This window comes from Eschrichtius robustus, chromosome 20, assembly GCF_028021215.1.
Source record: "Eschrichtius robustus isolate mEscRob2 chromosome 20, mEscRob2.pri, whole genome shotgun sequence".
Classification (NCBI taxonomy): domain Eukaryota; kingdom Metazoa; phylum Chordata; class Mammalia; order Artiodactyla; family Eschrichtiidae; genus Eschrichtius; species Eschrichtius robustus.
The window spans coordinates 13381546-13402472 of record NC_090843.1 but is presented as its reverse complement, the minus strand read 5'-3'; the positions used below and the strand labels follow the sequence as shown (position 1 = coordinate 13402472).

Below are 20927 nucleotides of genomic sequence, written 5' to 3'. Positions count from 1 at the left end.
GTCTTGATGTTCTATCTATTATTGAAAGTGAGGTATTGAAGTATTCAACTACTATAGTAGAATTATCTGTTTCTCCCTTCAATTCTGTTCATTTTGCTTCATTTATTTTGGGGCTCTCTTGTTAGATGCATATAGTTTTATAATTGTTATATTTTCTTGATTGACCCTTTCATCAATATATAGTGTCCTTTGTTTCTTGTAACAATTTCTGACTTAGGGTTTATTTTCCCTAGTACTAGTTTAATCACTCCAGCACTTTTTTGGTTGCTGGTTGAATGGAATATCTTTTTCCATCATTTCACTTTCGACTTATTTGTGCCTTTGGATCTAAGATGAATCTCCTGTAGCATTTAAATGGATCATGTGTTTTTTTAATCCATTCTGCCGATCTTTGCCTTTTAATTGGAGCATTTATATTTAAAGTAATTACTTTCGAGGAAGGACTTTTGCCATTTTGCTATTGTTTTCTATATGCCGTCTATCTCTTTTATTCTTCAATCCTCCATCAGTGCTTTCCTTTGTGTTTAATTGGTTATTACTAGTGTGCCATTTTTACTCCCTTCTCATTTCCTATTCTGTGTATTTGTAAGTTATTTTCTTAGTCATCACTGTGGGGATTACAATTAACATCTTAAATTTATAACAATCTAATTTGAATTAACACCAACTTAGCTTTTATAGTGTATGAAGCTCTGCTCCTGTACAGCTGTGTACCTCCCACTTTATATCATTTTTGTCACAAATTACATCTTTATTATTTGCCCATTAACATAGATTTATAATCATTGTTTTATGTGTCTTTTATTTTATTTATTTATTTTTTTCACACACACACACTGTATTTTATTTTTACAAGAGATAAATAGACTGACACCAAGCATTGTACATGGATGACCACAACAAAAGCAACAATGAGTGCAATTACCAAACATGAAACACACTCATACTATGTCATAATGTTGACATTCAGTCCAGTAATCCTCCACTGTAACAGCTCCTTTACTTTGCAGTGAAAATTGATTTGTATATTCTTTGCCTCTGAGTCCTTGTGGGATTTTTTTTTTTTTAATTCAGACAGAAAGTCACAAAAATTATACTCATCCTCATCAGTTCACTCAGTCCCATGTAATTAATTTTTCTTTTCATCTTGATCTTTTGTTAGCACTTTTATGAGTTCATCAGTTTTTCATTAGAGTTCTGAAAATGCTTATTCATTCAGTTCAGCAGTACAGTCAGTTACCAGAAACCTGTACTTGTCAGAGTCTTTTCCATGAATTTCTTGAAGATGAAACCCTTTTATAGGAACATATTTGCAAAATCATCAGAGTACACCCAGAACTGTCTGTAAATGACAAAAGACTTAAAAATGACCACGGTTAAAGATTTGATGAAAGTTCATAATAATGCAGTTGACAAGAAAATTAGTTATTTCTGAGATATACATTTTAAAGTAATAACTAGGATTATTACTTATAACATTATACGAGAACATATAAGATTTTTAGAAATTTCATGTAATGTCTGAAACATTTATATTAACATATTTCCATACATATTTCCATACAAATACAAATATAAGATTTTTAGAAATTTCATGTAATGTCTGAAACATTTATATTAACATATTTCCATACAAATAACCCAATGAAAGTTTAGTATTAGTTGTTTTGTTTGTTTTTTTATACTGCAGGTTCTTATTAGGCATCAATTTTATACACATCAGTGTATACATGTCAATCCCAATCGCCCAATTCAGCACACCACCATCCCCACCCCACCGCAGTTTTCCCTTTTAAATCATATGGGAAAAATACAAACTGAAGATAAAATAATACTGGCTTTTATATTTAGCTACATAGTAATCTACATCAATGTTTTTCATTTGTTTGTATGGTTTCAAGTTACTGTCTAGTGTTCTCATTAGAGCCCGAAGGACTCCTGTTAGCATTTCTTGTAGGGCAGATCTGTTAGTGAATATCTCCCTCAGCTTTTGTTTATCTGCAAATGTGTTAATTTCTCCATTTTTGAAGGATAGTTTTGCCAGATACAGAGTTTCTGTATGTTATAGACCTAACAATACATTACTTACATATTTTTTTAAATTAATTTCTTATTGGAGTATAGTTAATTTACAATGTTGTGTTAGTTTCTGCTGTACAGCAAACTGAATCAGCCATACATATACATATAATCCACTCTCTTCTAGATTCCATTCCCATGTAGGTCATTACAGGGCACCGAATAGAGTTCCCTGTGCTATACAGTAGGTTCTTATTAGTTATCTTTTATATATAGTAGTGTGTGTATGTCAGTCCCAATCTCCCAATGTATACTCCCCCTTCCATAAGTTTGTTTTCTACATCTGTGACTCAATTTCAGGTTTGTAAATAGGTTCGTTTGTACCATTTTTTTAAAATTTATTTATTTTTATTTTTATTTTAGTTTTGGCTGTGTTGGGTCTTCGTTTCTGTGCGAGGGCTTTCTCTAGTTGTGGCGAGCAGGGGCCACTCTTCATCGCGGTGCGCAGGCCTCTCGCTTCCGTGGCCTCTCCTGTTGCGGAGCACAGGCTCCAGATGCGCAGGCTCAGTAGTTGTGGCTCACGGGCCCAGTTGCTCTGAGGCATGTGGGATCTTCCCAGACCAGGGCTCGAACCTGTGTCCCCCGCATTGGCAGGCAGACTCCCAACCACTGTGCCACCAGGGAAGCCCCCTTTTTTTTTTTAATTGGGGTATAGTTCTTTTACAATGTTGTGTTAGTTTCTGCTGTACAGTGAAGTGGAGTTCCCTGTGCTATACAGTAGGTTCTTATTAGTTATCTACTTTATACATATTTTTGTATATATGTCAATCCCAGTCTCCCAATTCATCCCACCCCCCCATCCCCTGCTTTCCCTCCTTGGTGTCCATACATTTGTTCTCTACATCTGTGTCTCTATTTCTGCCTTGCAAACTGGTTCATCTGTACCATTTTTCTAGATTCCACATATATGCATTAATATACGATATTGGTTTTTCTCTTTCTGACTTACTTCACTCTGTATGACAGTCTCTAGGTCCATCCATGCTGCTGCAAATGGCATTATTTCATTCTTTTTTATGACTGAGTAATATTCCATGGTATATATGTACCATATCTTCTTTATCCATTCCTCTGTCGATGGACATATAGGTTGTTTCCATGTCCTGGCTATTGTAAATAGTGCTGCAGTGAACACTGGGGTGCGTGTATCCTTTCGAATTATGGTTTTCTCCAGATATATGCCCAGGAGTGGGATTGCTGGATCATATGGTAGCTCTATTTTTAGTTTTTAAAGAAATTACCATACTGTTCTCCATAGTGGCTGTATCAATTTACATTCCCACCAACGGTGTAGGAGGGTTCCCTTTCTTCCACACCCTCTCCAGCATTTATTGTTTGTAGATTTTTTGATGATGGCCATTCTAACTGGTGTGAGGTGAGTTTTCATTTGCATTTCTCTAATAATTAGTGATGTTGAACATCTTTTCATGTGCCTCTTGGCTATCTGTATGTCTTCTTTGGAGAAGTGTCTGTTTAGATCTTCCACCCATTTTTTGATTGGGTTGTTACATATTGTTTTATACAATTTTTTTTTTTTTTTACTACTGCTACTTCAGTTAGCAGAAGAAAGGAGAAGAAATATGCATTTATATTGTCTTTTATAATTAACAATTACTTTACTGGTGCTCTCTTTATTTCTTTCATGGATTTGAAATACTCCCTGGAATCACTTGGGGTCAATCTTTTTAATTTAAAGAACTTCCTTTTATCTCTTGTAAGGTGAATCAACAACAGTTTCTCTCAGTGTTTGTTTATTTGGAATGTCTTAATTTCTCCTTTATTTTTGAAAGATAGTTTTACTGGATATAGGATTCTTGGTTAACAGTTTTTTCTTTGAGTTCTTTGAATATGTTATCCTACTGCCTTCTGGCCTCCACTGTTTGTGCTGAGAAGTCAACTGTTAATCTTGTTGAGATTTCCTTTCTTTTCCCTTGTCTCTTTTAAGATTTTCTCCCTGTTTTTGGCTTTCAGTGTTTTTACTATGACGTATCTAGTTGTGAATCTATTGAGTTTATCCTGCTTGGAGTTTGTTGAGCTCCTTGAATGCGTAAATTAATGTTTTTCACTGCATTTGGAAAGATTTTAGCCATTATATCTTTGAATATTTTTTGTGCTTATTGCTCTCTCCTTTTCTTTTGGTACTACTATTATGCATATATTAGTGTCTTTAATAGTATTTCAGATTTCTCTGAGGTCGTGTTTATTTTTCTTCATTCTTTTTTCTCTCTGTTCTTCAGATTGCATTATTTTTATCCATCAAGTTTGCTAATTTTTCTGCCAATTCAAATATACTGTTGAGTTCCTCTAGGGAATTTTTTAGTTAGGTTGTTATACTTTTCAGCTCTAGAATTTCCAGTTGGTCCTTTTTAATAATTTCTGTCTCTTTATTGATACTCTTGATTTGATATGACATTGTCTTCATACCTTTCTTTGCTTCTTTAATTATGGTTTCCTTTAGGTCTTTGAACATATTTATAATGGTTACTTTGAGGTCTTTGTTAAATCAGACACTGTGATGTTCTCACTAGAAGTTTCTGGGCCTTCTTTTTATTCAGTGTCTGGGTAATGCTTTCTTGTTTCTTTCCATGTGTCCTAATTTTTGTTGGAAACTGGACATATTAGATAATATATTATAGTAACTCTGGGTACTGGTCCCCCCCCACCCCAACTAGGCTTGTTATTATTATTGACTTGTTTGCTTATATAGTAACTGGTTGGATAATTTTAGTAAAGTCTACTCCTCTGCCCTTGCAGTGTGAAACCTCTAATGATCTCTCTCAGGAATACAGCGCTGGGTGTACCCACAGTCACCCTGAGGTGGCAGTGGTGTGGGCTGGCCTCTCTTTCCCTGACCACACCCAGCTGTCAAGCTCCACTTATTGCTGACTGCTTTACTGTTTTCAACAATACCTAGGAGCATAAATTGCTATATAAGAATAATTCAAGTGAATTCAGATTCTTTCAAAGGAATAGTTCTTGAGGTCAGTGTTTAAAGTTTGTTCTGACACCAGGAGGGCTCTTCGCAGCTGTCTCTTACCTGTTTATGTCTAGCAAACTGGTCGTCCCACAGTTTAGCCTATATTGCCAATTAATCTACCAATCTCCTTTACCAGCTGCCTCTCACCACTGTTTTGGGTGTGCCCTAGGGCTTGAACTTCACACCCTGTTGCAGATGAAGCAGGTGGTGGGCAGTAACCCCATGTCTCTCTCAATATGGAACCCCTACCCCACAAACTAGGGCAAGGGCATTTGGATCCCCAGTATTCTTGGTGATACCACTCCCAGTGTAGACAGAGAGTCCATCCCAGCCTGGGGGCTGAGTGGGAGAAGGGAGCCCCACTTTTCAACTGCACTTGCCTGGGACTCAGCCTCAGCAACAGGTACCTGGAGTCAGGATAAGAAATGCTGATGCCGTATCTCTCCCAGGAAAATAGCTTTCTGACGGGCCTAGCAGAAGAGGGAACCCTGTATTTTAGGCTGTACCTGTCTGGGCTGGGGTTTCCTCCTTAGGGGAGGGAAGGAGCAGGTCTTGGCTCAGATACCTAGACCCTCACTATTACTGAGTTTCAGTAGATTTTCTTGAATAAATATTTTTTTCATTTGCTGTGTGTTAGGGCCATTTCCAGAGACTGTAAATGGTTGGGTTTTTAAAACATAATTTTTAAAAAATTATTTAAAAAATAATTTTTTAAAATTAAATTATTTAAAAAATAATTTTTACCAGTTTTGCTGGCAAGCAGTCTGTGGAACTTGTGCTGTCAGGCCAGCTCCAATCAAAATTTCTTTTGGTTCTATTTTATCTCCTTTGTTGGCTTATTAGCTATAATTCCTTTTTTGCCTTGTTAGTGGTTGATTTGGAGTTTACAGAATATACTGTCAGCTTACCAAGTTCAGCCCCTCAAATGTGTGTACAACTTCACGTATAGTGTGAGAACCTCATGACAGTGCATGTCCTTCTCTCCCCTCTTGCCTTTTTTGCTGTTGTTGTCATGCATTCTACTTTTACATGTACCATAAACCCCACAAACGTTGGTATTAACTTAGTTTAAACAGTCAATCATCTTTTTAAGAGATTTAAATAATAAGAAAGAAAATTACTCATTTACTCATATAGTTAGTTTTCAGTGCTCTTCATTTCTTTGTGTAGAGCCAGATTTCCATCTTCTATGATTTTCCTTCTGCCTGGACTTTTTAAAACATTTCTTGCAGTGGTGGTCTACTGGCGATGAATTCTTTTACCTTTTGTATGTCCTTATCTGGCATGTTTGAGTGTTGGCTGGTGGATCCTGTGATGAAGAAATTTCATCACAAGCTTTATTATCCTTCCTTTAGTCCCTACTTGCTGCCCCCAGAGCACGTCCCCATACAGGTGAGCTTGCCCCTTAGGTAACCTGCCTGTGCTTCCCCCCACAGGTGAGCTTGCCCCTTAGGTAACCTGCCTGTACGGCTTTTGCCCACCCCCCCCACCCCCTTGCTTCCCTTCCTTCTGTTCATCCTTCCATCTTCCTCTGTTCCGTGCAATTCCTTTCCTTTTTGGAGTGGACAGGGGAGAAGAGAAGGAGGAGGCCTGAAATGGCTGTCTTCTGTATTTGTGGGAACAGCTTCTCCCAATCCTGCTGCTGCCTCCTGAACCTGCTGTTCTTTTGCTTCACAGCGATGGAGGGAGGCGTGGGCAACCAGCTCCCCACACAGTGGTGGGTGGAGGAAAGAACACAATCCAAAAGTTCTTGCCAAGCGAGCCTCTGGACTGTGGTGTTTGGGTTTCCTTCCACGTCAGGGTACAACCTCCTTCTGTCTCCTCTCGAGGTTCTTGCAGTCTTTAAATCGGAAGTTCAGAGTCTATGATCTCCTTTTGTTTCTAGTGTTGGACTTGGGTAGAGAGGGTAGACTACCAGTTTCACTGGTTCCCTGTCTTGTCCAATGCTAATAGTTTTTCACATTATCTCAGATTTTCTATTTAGGTAATCTGATCCTGAATAAATATTATAATTTTGTTTCTTTATTTCTAATTTATTCTTTATTTTTCATATATTTTGGGGGTGGGGTAGAAGAACAATGTGGAATCACATTAATGAGTCCTTTTATTGTGCTGGCTTAGTGGGAATGTTTGTAGTGTTTCAGTGTTAAAAGTATGACATTTACTATTGCTTTCTGATAGATACCTTTATCAAGGTAACTTGATATGTCTAATTTAGTAAGCCTTCATAAAATGAGGCATCAGGGACTTCCCTGTTGGTCCAGTGGTTAAGACTCTGCACTTCCAATGCTGGGGACGTGGGTTTGATCCCTGATGGAGATCTAAGATCCCATGTGCTGCACGGTGCAGCCAGAAAAAAAAAAAAAAAGAGGCGTCAGTGTAGAATTTATTAGATGTCTTTTAGGTATCTGTTAAGGTGATTGCCTATTTTTTTCTCCTAACATTTTTATTGTAATAAATTACATTAGTATTTTTCTTCACAGTGAACCACTCTTGCAGTGCCAGAACTAACCAGCCGTAACACTATAGAATTTCATACAATGCAATTATTCGGTTTTCTTAAGGATTTTTATATCTATATACATATGGAACATTGGTCTGTAGTTTTTTGTGTGGGTTACATGTCTGGCTCAGGGTTGAGAGTAGAAGGTCTCGGACTTGCTGATGTAGCTTCATGAGAGCAATAACTGTGTAGAACAATTCAGCCCACTTTTGTCTCAACCTCCCATGTAAACTAGCCTCACAGCCTGCATTTAGATGGCAGGAAAACCATTTACTTATTTTCACGAATAAGTGTCTACTTTGACTAATTACAGATTTTTTTTTTAATACCAGTTGGTGGTTAAAAAAAAAAAAAGAGGAAATTCAGGCATACAGAAAGGTCTGCAATGAAATGTAAAAGCTCCACGCCCTAGGAGCAACCAGTGTTTTTTAGTTCCTACTGGATTTATTTAACTCACAGTGTCAGTTGATACTTGCTATGAAAGAGGAAACATTTAGCCCACTGTAGGTACTTCACACTTCCCTTTCTCTGTTTTCCCCCCTCAGAGTTTTGGTTTGTCATAATATATCTATATTGTCAGGGCTTATAATCTTTACATTCTGTTCTGTAACTCTTGTTGTTTTATGTACTTGACTTAGTTGATTCCAACAGTTTAAACCTTGCAAAAACAGCACTAATGGTTTTTTAAGTAACTGTTATTCACTGCAGACCACCTAGTGGATTAGACTTGGAGGAGGAACTGAAATAAATCTGCTGCTAACCCCATGCTGCACACTGAGGGGATTCCCAGGTGTCAAAATCTATGGAGCCTTTAAAAAATCTTCTGCTTTATTCCCTTCTACTGTATACGCATGCACCATTGTTTGGGGTTTTTTTTTTTTTCTTCTCTTTTTATTTTATTTAATTTTCTTTTTAATTATGTTCCTTTTTAAGTTCTCTGAAGTACTTCTTCAAGTAATTTTTCCGTATCCGGTATGTGGATGGTAAAATATTTAGAGTATTAACATGTCTGAAAATGTCTTTATTTTGTACTTATACTCAATTGACAGTTCGTCTGGGTATAGAATTCTAGGTGCAAAATAATTTTCCTTAGAATTTTGGAGGAGTTGCTTCATTATCTTCTGGTATCCCCTGATTCTAGTAAGAAATCTTATGTAAGTCTGATTCTTGTTATTTTAAAGGTATCTTTTCTGCAAGTGTCTAAGATTTTTCTCTTTATGTTTTGAGTTTTGAAATTTCACGATGCTGGGTCAAGTTGTGGTTGTTTCTTCATTCATCCTCTGTTTCTGTAAAAATGGTTCGCTTTGCATTTTTAGCTTTAATTGTAATCTAGCGTGCTTCCAGTAGTTTGACTTTACAGTTTTCATATAAGACTTGAAAACAGTATGCCTGCACACATTGCTAGAGCTGAAAGTGGAGGCAGGATAGATGATGAGACTGTGGCTGGTGGGGTTGAAGGTGGAGGCAGGGCAGATGATAAGACTGGCTGGTGGACAGGTTCCTGTAGGTTTTAGGAGTCATGTCTTTCTTTAAAAAGTAGTCCTCAACTTTGGTTGCATGTTAGAATTGCCTGGAGAGGCTTTAAGAATCCTGATGCCTGAGTCCTACCCTAAGATGTTCTCGTGTAATTGGTCTGGGGTGCAACCATGGCATGCGGGTTGTAAAAGCTTCCCAAAACATACTGAGGCACATCCAGGGTTGAGAACCACTCCTTTAAAATCCTCAGGAATGATGTAGCTTCACCTCCATAGTGGGCTTGGTCTTAAGGGAACCTTGTAGCTCCTGACACAGCTGAAGGTTTGGGATCCCTCTGGAATACCCCTCAGATGAGATCCAGGGGTGTGTTAGCTGGGCTACGAGATCCTGTTCAGACCCAGCGGGTGACTTGCCAAAACAAAGGCTCGCAGCTATTCAGATCCTTTCCAGGTGGGTGGGTGGGTCAGTAGGGTTGTGGCATAGGATTGAAGCATTCGGGGTAGCTCTCAGGGGAGAGGCGTGAGCGGGAGAGACAGTTCTGCTCTTTCTAGATGCCTCTTGTCCTCCAAGACCCCTTCTCATCTTCCCGCTTTCTCTCTGCTCTTTTCTGCTGGTGTTGGGTGGTCGGGGGACTCAGTGGGTCTCACTTGCTGATTCTTGCTTGTGCACCTTGCAAGCTCACGTGGGTCTCGCCTGAGTCCTGATTTACTCAGAGTTCACACTGCCCCCGTCGATGGCACAGCTGGGATCGGAGCTCTCTGGGGCCCACCCTCAAACAGATTTAAGCATCTCTGAACACTGGCTGTCAAGTAAGATGGTGTGCTTCTCCACGAGGGGCTTAAATGCATCTCCTTCCACTGAGGGCAGCCAGGGCAGGTACCCTTCACTTTACCCTTTGCAGCTTCCTGCCAGCATTTTGTTTTTGTTTTTTTGGAAGGGGAGCAAGTAGAGGGTGGATGTTGGTGAAAATGAGCTAAGAAATAGTTGGGCTTCAGAGAATGAAGCAGAGACTTCTCTCCCAGAAAGTGCTCCCCTGCCCTGCCTTGCGTTCCTCACAAATAGCAGCCAGTGCACTCTACTTAGGAAAGCAGAAAATTGTATAAAATATTTTAGAAAAAAATTTTAAATCAGAAATAATTTTAAAATCTTGGTCTTTTAAAAGAAGAAAGCCTTTTCCCTGCTATTTTAGAAGGTTCCTGTGGAAAGACCGTGTTCTCTGACATCGCACAGTGACCCCATGCAGAGGTGCCTTGTGGTGGGTGAGGGCAGCACATGGTCCTGCCTTCTGGTGCAGCATCTGAGGTGCCGAGGATGGGCAGCGGGGCAGGTGCTTGAGCGAGGGGGCTCTGGAGCCACTGCGGGGTTGGGTCCACTGCCCCCACCCCGTGCCTCCGTTTCCTTCTTTGTGAACAGGCTGTAGCATTAGGTGCCCATGTGGGTGTTGGGAGGGCGTAAGGCAAGCTGATGTCTGCCGGGTTCCAGAGGAGGCCACACACGGTGGGCCCTTGAGAAGTCTTAGCAGCTGTTCTGTTATTGTCTTCCTCCTCCTCCTCCTCCTCATCTCATGCATATTTTTAGTATTTTCCCCCAAATTATTTCTTGTTTTCATTATCTTTACTCTGTTTGAAATAGAAAATTTTTTATAAATCAGTTATTGTGCAACATCCATTTCAACCTGCTTCTGAAATGTGTGTAAACAAATTGTGGTTTTTGAAACTACTATGAGCAACCTTTCAAAGTATTCTTTAATTAAGATGTTTCACATCTTCCATAGTTGAACAAAAGTAAATTAAAAGCATTTTGATGACTGTTGTGACTGCTTGTCTAATCTCCACTTTAAAAGCAAGTTTTATCATTCATAAAACACTTTTTATAGAGTAGATATAACTTGAGCCATATCATATTTGTATGTATTCTATAAATAATAAAAAAGTAAATTGTAACGTTGTGAAGAAATGATTCTGCTGTCTCATTGAAGTTGGATAAAGCAAGCGAATTCATGGGAATCCTGTGTTACACATTAATAAAACAGTTAATTTGGATTATGTCAGAAAGGACATATTTTCCTATAACAACATTTTCTTAAATAGGAAATGTTATATCGACTATTGGATAATGTAGATCCAAAGTGTCTATTTTCAGGAGTGTTGGGTATTTAAATTGGGTTAAGATTCATTTACTATTATTTCATATCATAATAGAGCAAAACATTTCTTAATAATGTGGTCACTTGCTAAAATTGAAATAAAACACAATCCCACCCTCTTCTCTCCAAGAGTAAGGAATGTTAATATCGCACCGAGGCGGGAGTTTTTCCTGCTGTGGCCATGACAACCGACTCCCCTCACAAAGGGACAGACCTCCCCAAACATCAGGCCCTGGCACAAACATTTGACTTTTCAAGGCAATAATATTAAAGCAAATTCCTTATCTTTGCCAAACACAAGATTCATCGTGAGAAACTTTCAGCTTCCTTAGTAGATGCATTTTCCTTCATTACCCAAATTCTTGGGTTTGATTTTTCCCCTTCTAAAACCCAACGCTAATAAAACCACTTTTTAAACACAGCTCCTGTTAATTTCAATGTGTCTTTTCCCATTTTTCGTTTTGATTCCATTAACTCTTTCTCTGGGCCTGCCTTGCTTTGTGGTGTTGATGGAGATTCACCTATAGTTGCTAATCCATCCCCAGGGGTCAGGAGCCTGGCCCCTGTCTCCCCTTGTGTGCATTTCCTTCTCTTGCTTGTTATACCTGTGGTTCTTTGAAATCTGTGACTGTCCTGCTAACTGGTTTGGGTTGGCCAAGCTCTAGGATTAATGCTGGAAATTAAGGTGCTACCTCATGTGAAAACAGCCAAAGACACTGCTCTGGGTCACACCCTTTGACGCCCTGCATGAGGGCCAAGGTCCTTACTTCTGGTTGCAGTGTGGTTTGTTCCAGAATGTGGCTGAGTAACAGGGGGGACCTGTCTTCTCCCCCTGTTCCCCTTACAGCAGAAAACTGGGGAGCACCTGGGGTGAGGCCTGGGGTAGACACTTTGCTGGTATCCCCTGGGACCAACATTTTTCAGGTTGTCTCAGCTCTGAGTAAGAGGGATTTATTGTTTTAACTCTGCCCACACCTGTTCTGCTTTGTGCCACTTTCCTCGGTGGCACCAAATCTAAGTGTCTCTGTAATACGATTCAGGCACTAGAATTTCCTTTCTAGGGAAGGTGGGAATTGTGCCCCTCTAAGGCCCCTTGGCCCCCTCTTTTGCGCTAAGTGCCTCCTCTAACCTGCCCCGCCCTCAGCATGCAGACCAAGCTTGCTGCGTGTTCATTGCTGCGCTCTGTTCCTTGTTCAGAAGCCTTATCCCGGCTGCCCTCCCTTGGAAGCTGCCGGTGCTCCCATGCTGGTCACTGCCCAGTTCATCCCTCGGAACCCCATTCTCTTGGTGTAAACTCACGTCATCTCTCTGGCCCCCTCTGCCGTGGTCTCGTCTTCTCTCCATAAGCCTCCCTAGAGCTTCCCACCGTTCATTTGGCATTTCATATAGGTTGTCGGTTACCTCTCCTTCCAACTCAGTTGTAGTCTCTGAAGGCAAGAATTCTAAAACATTTCTTAAGATATGATATCCGTACAGGAAAGTACACCTATCACCTTTGTACAGCTCAATTAATTTTCACAAACTGAACACACCGTGCAGCCAGCACCCTGATGAAGAGCGGCATCACCGGCCCCAGAAGCCCCCCTCCCCAGGGGAAACCGCTTCCCTGATTTCCGGGTGCGCAGGTGAATCTGCTGCCTTTGTGCTCCATGTGCTGTCCCCGCATGGTGTCTGCTCCCTGTGCTCGGCGGTGCAAGGGGAACCCACGCCGCGTGCGGCCAGGATTGTCCATCCTCCTTGTGTATTTTCATACGCGTGGTGTACTTTCCATCCCAAGAGGGGTTCTTGGGCCGGTCATGTCTTGGTGAAGTAGGGTCTGTACCTCCCGGAAGAGCTGGGGGTCCCAGTATGTGCAGGAACAGTGGGCACTGAAAGGGCCTGTAACTCATCACTGAAATATGTGTTCAGATAACTGCCCACGAAGTGTCCAGTCCAGTGAGCTTCTACCAGCCGATCGCACGTGTGTATGTGGCCCCAACTGCCGGGTAACCGTATTGTGACTTTTATCAGCAGAGACTTTATAGAAAGTGTTTCTGCCGGTTCTACTCAAGTCCTTCCATTCAGGGACATTGTAATTTTGTTTTTTAAAAAATATTCCCCAGGGTTTAGCTTAGTGCTGTACTGGATAAATGTTTGCTGACTTTATTTTCCTCCGGTGAGCACATCCTGCTTTAACACTGGTACTGGATGGACTGTCGTCTCTTATCATTATACTTACTCCATCAGTTTCTTCTAAAGCGGCCCGATTTTTTAGTTGGTGGTGCAGAATGTTCCTAGCTTTCCTACTGTGTGCATCACACTGAATTTTATGAAAGAGAATCCATTGAAAATTGAATTCTAAAAGAGCTTTTCCTTTTCTTTTTTAAACAGTCGGATATTCTAAAAATCAAGCAATAGCACAGAGCTCAGGGTCTTACCTTTGCTTTTTGGATTCGGTAAGTAACTCTTTGTTTTATTTAAAATGTGTGACTACATGTTGGTTGAATAATTAAGAGGTATTACATTTTAGTGTGGTTCTTGAAAATCATTGTTCTAATATGTTACAATCAGCCTTTAAGGTTGATAAGTTGTTGCTGCTTAATTGCTGTACCACCTAATGAGGGAATTGATTTTTGATAAATAGGGTTACATATAAACAAAATTGCACAGCAGAGAAACATATAAACAAAGTGAAGATAAGCTAGGAAGGTATTGACAAATACAATGCTTAAAAGAGTAATAGCCTTAAATAGAAGTAATTCATGCAAGTTGGTGAGAAAACACAAAGAAAAATGAGTGGTAGATAAATAGGGAAGGACAGGAGTGGGTTCTCTCAGAGGTAGACATGCAAACAATGACCTTTGAAAAATGTTACATCGTTTGTGATCAAACACAAATTAAATTAACTGAGATACTACTTTTAAAAATCAAATTAACAAAGTTCTCTACAAATGTAGATACTCAGTGTTTGGAAATGCAATGTGAACTGGTAGCATTGACAGCATAATTTTGCATTTTGTATTAAGAACTTTAAAAATGCTTGTGCCCTTGACCCTGAATTTCACTTCTAGGTATCCTTGAAATTCTGAAAAAGATTTATGTACAAAGAGGCTTCAGTGTTATTTATAATGATGGAAAATTAGTTAATGGAAACAAGTTAATACTGGATAGTAGATTAGCAGTGAAGTGAATTGTGGTCAATCTGTATGAGAGAATTACTGTAATGTTCATAAAGAATTTTTAATAACATGACAAATGATTATGATGGGTGAAAAAAGAACATAATTGTATGTGTAGTGTATGCTCAACTTTAGATTTTCTTTTTAGTGACTTTAAGGCACTCTGAGAACATTTATCTGTATGCAGTCTTCCCTTGGGCTCCTCCAGGTCGGGGGGTGCAGGGCTCCTCCAGGGTCGGGCTACACTCCTTTTGTCTGACCACTGCCCTTTGGGCTCCTTTTCCTCTACATTTATTTGTTTTGTTTCTTTGATTTTCCATCTTTGTGGTTTTGTTTCTTCTGCTGTGTCCGGGCTCATCCTGGTGCTCGACCTCTGACCTTAAATTGGACCCCGAGCTCCTTGCTTGCAGCCCCTCCCTTCTCTGAAGTGCAATGTAAGGCAATCGTTTTCTTCTCATGACAGCTGTGGGGTGTCCCATAAGTTCTGAGCAGAAATTTTAGTTATCGTCGTTGTTTTCCAGTTTCCAGGGTGATTTCTTTTCCTCTTTGTGAATTTAGGTCCCAGGGTCTCAGGGGCACAAAACTGGATGAACCCTGACCCTGGGTTCAGGACGCCTCCTCGTCACTGGTCCATGCATCCGTCTTGTTGTTTGCTTCTGTGTCCGCGACTGTGCCTGTATGTTTATTTTGATAATGCTCGGCACCTGTGAGCCTGCTGTCCGAGGCTAACGTGAGCTCCCTGCTCCGACCTCATTATGCTGACTTCTGCTCCTGGCAACCACCACACAACGCCTTGTCCTCACCCCCTGCTGAACTTTTTGGTATCTATGCAAATCTGAGAAAAATCAATTAAAAATTCTTAGTTGTGTTTAACTTTATAAAAAGAGTACCAGGTTGTATATAATATTTTTGAACTTTTTAAACTTAAATTGTTAAGGTCCATCCATATCGTTGCACGTCATTATAGTTCATTCCATTGTTTTAAATTGAGGTAAAATTTATATACAGTGAAATGCAAGATTTCAGTGTGAAAACTGTGTACAAAGTGAGCAATATGAGGGTTTTGACACTTGTATACACCCCTATAACTAACAGCCCAGTCAGGGTGGAGGATGTTTCCGTCACCCAGAGCTGCTTCCAGACAGCGTGAGTGACGCCACGTGGTGTGAGCACCTGCGTTTAGCTTCCACGCCACGTCGTGGTCACCCGTGACCGTGAGGGGCGGTGGGTCGCTCTGTGCTTTAACCCGTGGTGTGAAGCTACCACAGTTAGTTTCTGTGCTACTGCTGGTCGACATTCGAGCAGTTGCCAGTTTGGGTTATTTTATTTTATTTTTAATTAATTAATTTATTTGGCTGCATCGGGTCTTAGTTGCTGCATGCGGGCTCTCTAGTTGCGGCACACAGGCTTCTCTCTCTAGCTGTGGCACGCGGGCTCAGTAGCGGTACGCAGGCTCTCTAGTTGTGGCGCGCAGGCTGTAGAGCGCGCAGGTTTGGTTGCCCCGCGGCATGTGAGATCTTAGTTCCCTGACCAGGGATTGGACCCGCTTCCCCTGCATTGGAAGGCGGATTCTTAATCACTAGACCACCAGGGAAGTCCCCTGTTATTTCAATAAAAGTGCCATAAACATCCTGATGTAAGTCTTTCTGTGGGTGTATGTTTCCCTTTCTCTTGGGAAGATACCGAGGGGCGGAGTTGAGGAATCGCAGGCGAAGGGACCTGCCGGGCGCAGTAAGGCCGCTCTGTGTCACTCCACCTTCTCCCAACATTGATGGGTCAGCCTTGGTTTCAACCGTTCTAGCAGATGTGAAGTGCGTCTCATTTGTTTTCATTTACATTCCCTGATGGCTAGTGATGTTGAGCACCTTCTCATCGGTTTATGGGCAATTCACAAATCCTCTTTTGTGAGATGTCCAAATCTTTGCCTATTTTTTAAAAAATGGGTTGTTTGTCTTATTCATGAGTTGTGGATGTTTGTTGTGTATTCTGGATACAAGTCCTTTGTCAGATATGTGTTCTGAGTATTCTCTCCCTGTCTGTGGCTTGTCTTTTCATTTTTTAATGGTGTCTTTTGATGAGCAGAAGTTTTAAGTCTTGATGAAGTTCAAATTATTGATTTTTCTCTTTTATAGTTAATTTTTTTTTTTCTGAGAAGTCTCTGCTTGCCCTAAAATAGTTATTCTCTTGTTTTCTTACTTTTATGTTTAGACCCATTATCCACCTTGTGTTCATTTCTGTGTCTCATGTGGTAGGAAGCAGGCGTTAATTTTTTCATATGAATATTAAGTTGCACCAATGTTGAAGAGACTTTCTATTCTCAATTGAATTGCCCCTGTGCTTTGTTGAGAATCAATTGGCCATGTCAGTGTAGGTTTATTTCCAGACTTTCTGTTCCATTCTGTTTCTCTATTGTCTGCAGCTCATTCATTCGTCTGCTGTACAACATTCCACTGGGCAAACACACTGCGTGTATTCACCCATGCTCCTACTGACGGGCACCCGGGCCGTTTCCACGCTCTTGCCCTTGTGAATAGCTGCTGTGGATGTCCTTGCACGCACCCCCTGTTGTACACGTATGAGACTTCCTCTTGGGTTCACACCCAGGAGTGAGTGTCCAGGACTCAGGGGATGGGCGGGTTCGTCTGTGGGGGAGGAGCTTGATGCTGTCATGTGGCTGAAGACGTCCGCCCCTCCTGGCAGGTCACTGCGGGTCCCGAGCCTCCCCAGCACTGGCTGTCCTCAGGCTCTTAAATCTTGTGCAGCAGGTGGGAGCAGAGTGGAGCCCCTCTGTGCTTTGATTTGTGCCCCCTGATCTCGAGCTGTGGTCAGCCTCACTCCATGTCAGTTGGCCATGTGAGTTTCCTCTTTTTGTGACACGTGTTGACATCTTTTTGCCCATTTTCCCTTTTCCAACTTTGAGAAGAGTGGCAGGGATAGTACCAAAAACTCTGTTTTGAAGGCCAGCATTGCACCCATCAGCCCGGAGCACTTCCGTGTGTGTTTCCTGTAAAGAAGAACGTCTCCTCCGACCCAGAGCAGGAATGTCTCGCCGACAGGTGGCTGATACTAGTGCCCACCTCATTCACGTTTCACCCAAGGGCCCCAGAACCCATGTTGCCTTTACCTGGGAGCCTTTCATCTCCTCCTCTGGAGCTTTCCACAGCACCTCCCTGACTTTCTTCATCTTGATGTTTTCGAAGATTCCCAGGCACTTTTGTAGAATGCCCTTAAAACTGAGTAACGGTGTTGGGCCAGGTGTCTCTGTCCAGAAATCTCAGGAGGGGCGCTGCCGTCTTCTCACTGTCCCCTTGGGTGCCTGTGATTTTGATTTGCCCCAACCCTGACGACGCCCTCTGGTCACTTGACGAAGGACGCATTCCCCATCTGGGGGCTCCCGTAGAGACTTCTCCTTTGGCCCAGCCTTCCTCGGGCAGGGGGTGTGAGGATGGTGGCAGGGCCTGTGGGGAACAGGCCTTGGCCCCTGAGTGTGTGCTTGTGGGAAGAAGCTGGCTGTGGTCTCCAGTGAAGGCTGGGTGCGAGTGTGCCCGCTGTGTTCTGTCTCAGCACGGGAGTGATGCCAGCGCTGCACGAGCACAGATGGCGCGTCAAATGGACCATTTCTGCATGAAGAATGGGTTCATGAGGCCCCTTTGCTGGGGCATCGAGGTTGCATTTTGACTTGTTAGCCACCTGGGATGCAGTCTGGTGCCCGTGTTTGGATTCAGAACATATTTCACTAGGAGTGATAACATCAGGGGAGACCGGCTGCCATGCTGCTCCTGGGACTGGAGTTCATTCATTCAGCAAATCGGTACCTGGATGTGCCAGGTGCAGCAGCGGGTGCAAGGGATACAGCAGCGAACAGACAGACGGAGACAGGGAAAGCCAGAGCTCAGGCGACATCAGGCCCCGTGCCTCTGCTGCCTCCCTAGCCTCCCCTGAGAGCGGCCGCTTCACCTCCTGCAGCCCACGCCCCCGGGCCCTGCCCTTTCTCTCTCTCATGCACCTGCCTTACCCACCACACCATCCCCTCTGGCTTCTCAGTGGCGCTCTCACCCCTCTGTGCAGTGGCGGGGCCTGCCTGCGCCTGGGATTTCCCACCCCCAGCACTTCCGATCTGCACACGGCATTTATCACCTTCAGTACTGCGTTCTTTATTATCGTCATTGTCTGCCTTCCCTGATAGAATGCCAGCTGCACACAGGAGGGAATAGGCCCTGTTTTATCACTGATGTTTCTGAAGCACCTGGAACTTGGCAAATAGTAGGTATTAATAGATACTTGTTAAATGAATGAGTGGAGTTTGGGTTTATGTGTTCAATTTAAATGGTTCAGTTAGATTGAATTAGATACTTCTGTATACTTATCTTGGAACCCAGCCATCCTGTTGGCTGTCATTTCCATGGAGAGCGATGTTCTGAGTTTCTGAGTCTGTTTACAGGTTGACTTTCAGAGCCCATCACTGTAGTGCAGCCCTTCAGAGAGTGTGCTCTTAGTAGCTGTCCTGCAGGCTGCTGCCTGGGGGCCAATAGTGCCTTTCCCGAGTGTTGGAAGGGCCTCCCGGGGTGACCTCGGTGTCACTCCTAGTCCCAGATGTGTCCAAGGATATTTGTTTTGGAGAGAAAGCGAGTCACACAAAGATCCCGATTATCTCAGAAGGTGTCTGTCAGCAGTGTTTCGGGTGAGCAGGAGGTCGACACCCATCCCCTTGTGGGAAGTTGAAGTCCGCAGAGACAGTCCCTCCAAGCCCAGGAGGCAAAGCACAAAGCTCAGGGACACAGGGATTTGCCCCCAGAAGAAACCCATGCACAGTGGGGCTGGCGCCTCCCACGAGGGCCTGCGGGGCTCTGGCCTATGGCCTTCAGACAGAGGACCCACGCTGTGTGATCTGGGCGCCATCATCAGGAAATAAATTCCTACTTAGAAGGGGGTGTCTGTGGCCTTTCCTAAAAATGTGTTTTGCATTTCCTTATGTCGTCTTTGATTTCTTTCATCAGCATTTTGTGGTTTTCGGATACAGATCACGTACATATTTTGTTAAGTTTGCACCAACACACTTCATTTTCTTTGGAGCAGTTGTTTGTGGACATAATATCTCTAATTTCGATGTTCGTTGTTAGTATATAGATATGTGATTATTTTATGTGTTGATCTTGCAGAACTCACTGGTTCTAGGTTTTTAGATTAGATTCCTGAGGATTTTCTAGGTAGACAATCACATCATCTGCAAATGGGAGCAGTTTTATTTCTTCTTCTCTGATCTGGAGGCCTTTTATTTGCCTTTCTTGCCTTATTGCTCTGGCTGGAACTTCCATGCACGTGGAGCAGACATCTTCACTTTCTCCTGACCTGGGAGGAAGCAGTAGCTTTTCACGTTGTGTGTCATCCTCTGTTCCTAACTTGCTGAGAATTTTTATCATGTGGACAGGTGTTGGATTTTGTTGCATGCTTTTTCTGTGTCAGTTGGAACTTATTGGTTTTTAAAATATGTTTTTTACTGAAGATTTATAAGATTTTTTCCATCTTCCTGGAATTTGGGAGTTTTTCTGTGTGTGTCAGGAATCATTTCTGGAATGTGGCGAGCTCTTTCAAAGTACAGACTTAAGGTTTTTTCAAATGAGATGAATTTTTCTATATTGGCTCTTAATTTCTTCCTCTTAGCTTGTTTTCTTCTTTTGGGTTCTTGTGTTTGAATGTTGGGTCTTACAGTTTGCTCACTTCCCTTTTGATTTCTGTTTCTCTGTAACTTTGAATATTATAGTTCGACCTTCCAGTTCATTTACTCAGTTGTGGGCTGTGACCACCCCTTTCACCTTCGCCATTGCTGTTAGAAGTTAGATGTTATGCTTTCCATTCCTCCGTGTTCTAGGACACCTTTGAGAGCTCCTCTTTTTTGTCCTCTCCTCCAGCAGCTCTAGAGAGCTGCCACTTCGCTCTGTGTCCTGGGTCCTCGTAGGCACATTAATGGTTGATTTTGTTTGTTTATGGCTCTCTGCACCCTTGGAGGCCAGGCCACACCGTCCAGGGGCTGTGGCAGCAGGTGTGCCAGGAGGTGTGGGGTCTCCACTCCTGGGACTGAGCCCTTTTATCCACGAGTGGGTGACCTCTGCTGGGTCTGGGAGAGACCTGCTTCCAGGTGTCCTGGGTTTCTGGCCAGTTCAAAACCCAGTTTCTTTCCCAGCCTCAGGGGTGAAGAGAAACTTAATCGTCTGGCTACCCCTTTCCCCAGTCCTCCCGGCAGATCTGCTGACCTTCCTGGTGAGCCTGAGCACCCCAGCCCTCCCCAAGGTGTCTGCGGATCTGTAGGCTCCTGGAGCATGCAGTCGGTCTTGGGGCTGCTGGCTGCTCTCCCCTCAAGCTCCTGTGCAGTTGTGGCCTTTTGCTGCCCTCTGGGCTCGCCGATGTGTTCAGTGTTGGAGGGTATCAAGCACGAGGTCTCGGCCCGTGTTTGCAGCACTGTGGTCACCTCCCCACTCCCTCTCTCAGCAGCACGGCATCTGCTTGCCTGGCTGCAGAAGGTGGCTTAGGCCATGCTGACTGTCAGAGGGCAGCAGGGGCCTCCCTCACCACATCCAGGACAGGAGGCTT

General features: G+C 42.6%; 1 protein-coding gene across 10 annotated transcripts in view; it reads left to right on the top strand.

Annotated features, from left to right (window-relative positions):
* The window catches only part of B3GNTL1 (UDP-GlcNAc:betaGal beta-1,3-N-acetylglucosaminyltransferase like 1), a 118106-nt gene that overhangs the window by 7794 nt on the left and 89385 nt on the right, over positions 1-20927 (top strand). For all 10 annotated transcript variants that reach the window (XM_068531375.1, XM_068531373.1, XM_068531378.1 and 7 more), the window contains exon 4: positions 13552-13616. In XM_068531375.1, coding sequence (XP_068387476.1) covers positions 13552-13616 — 65 coding nt within the window. The remainder of the gene's footprint in view (positions 1-13551; positions 13617-20927) is intronic.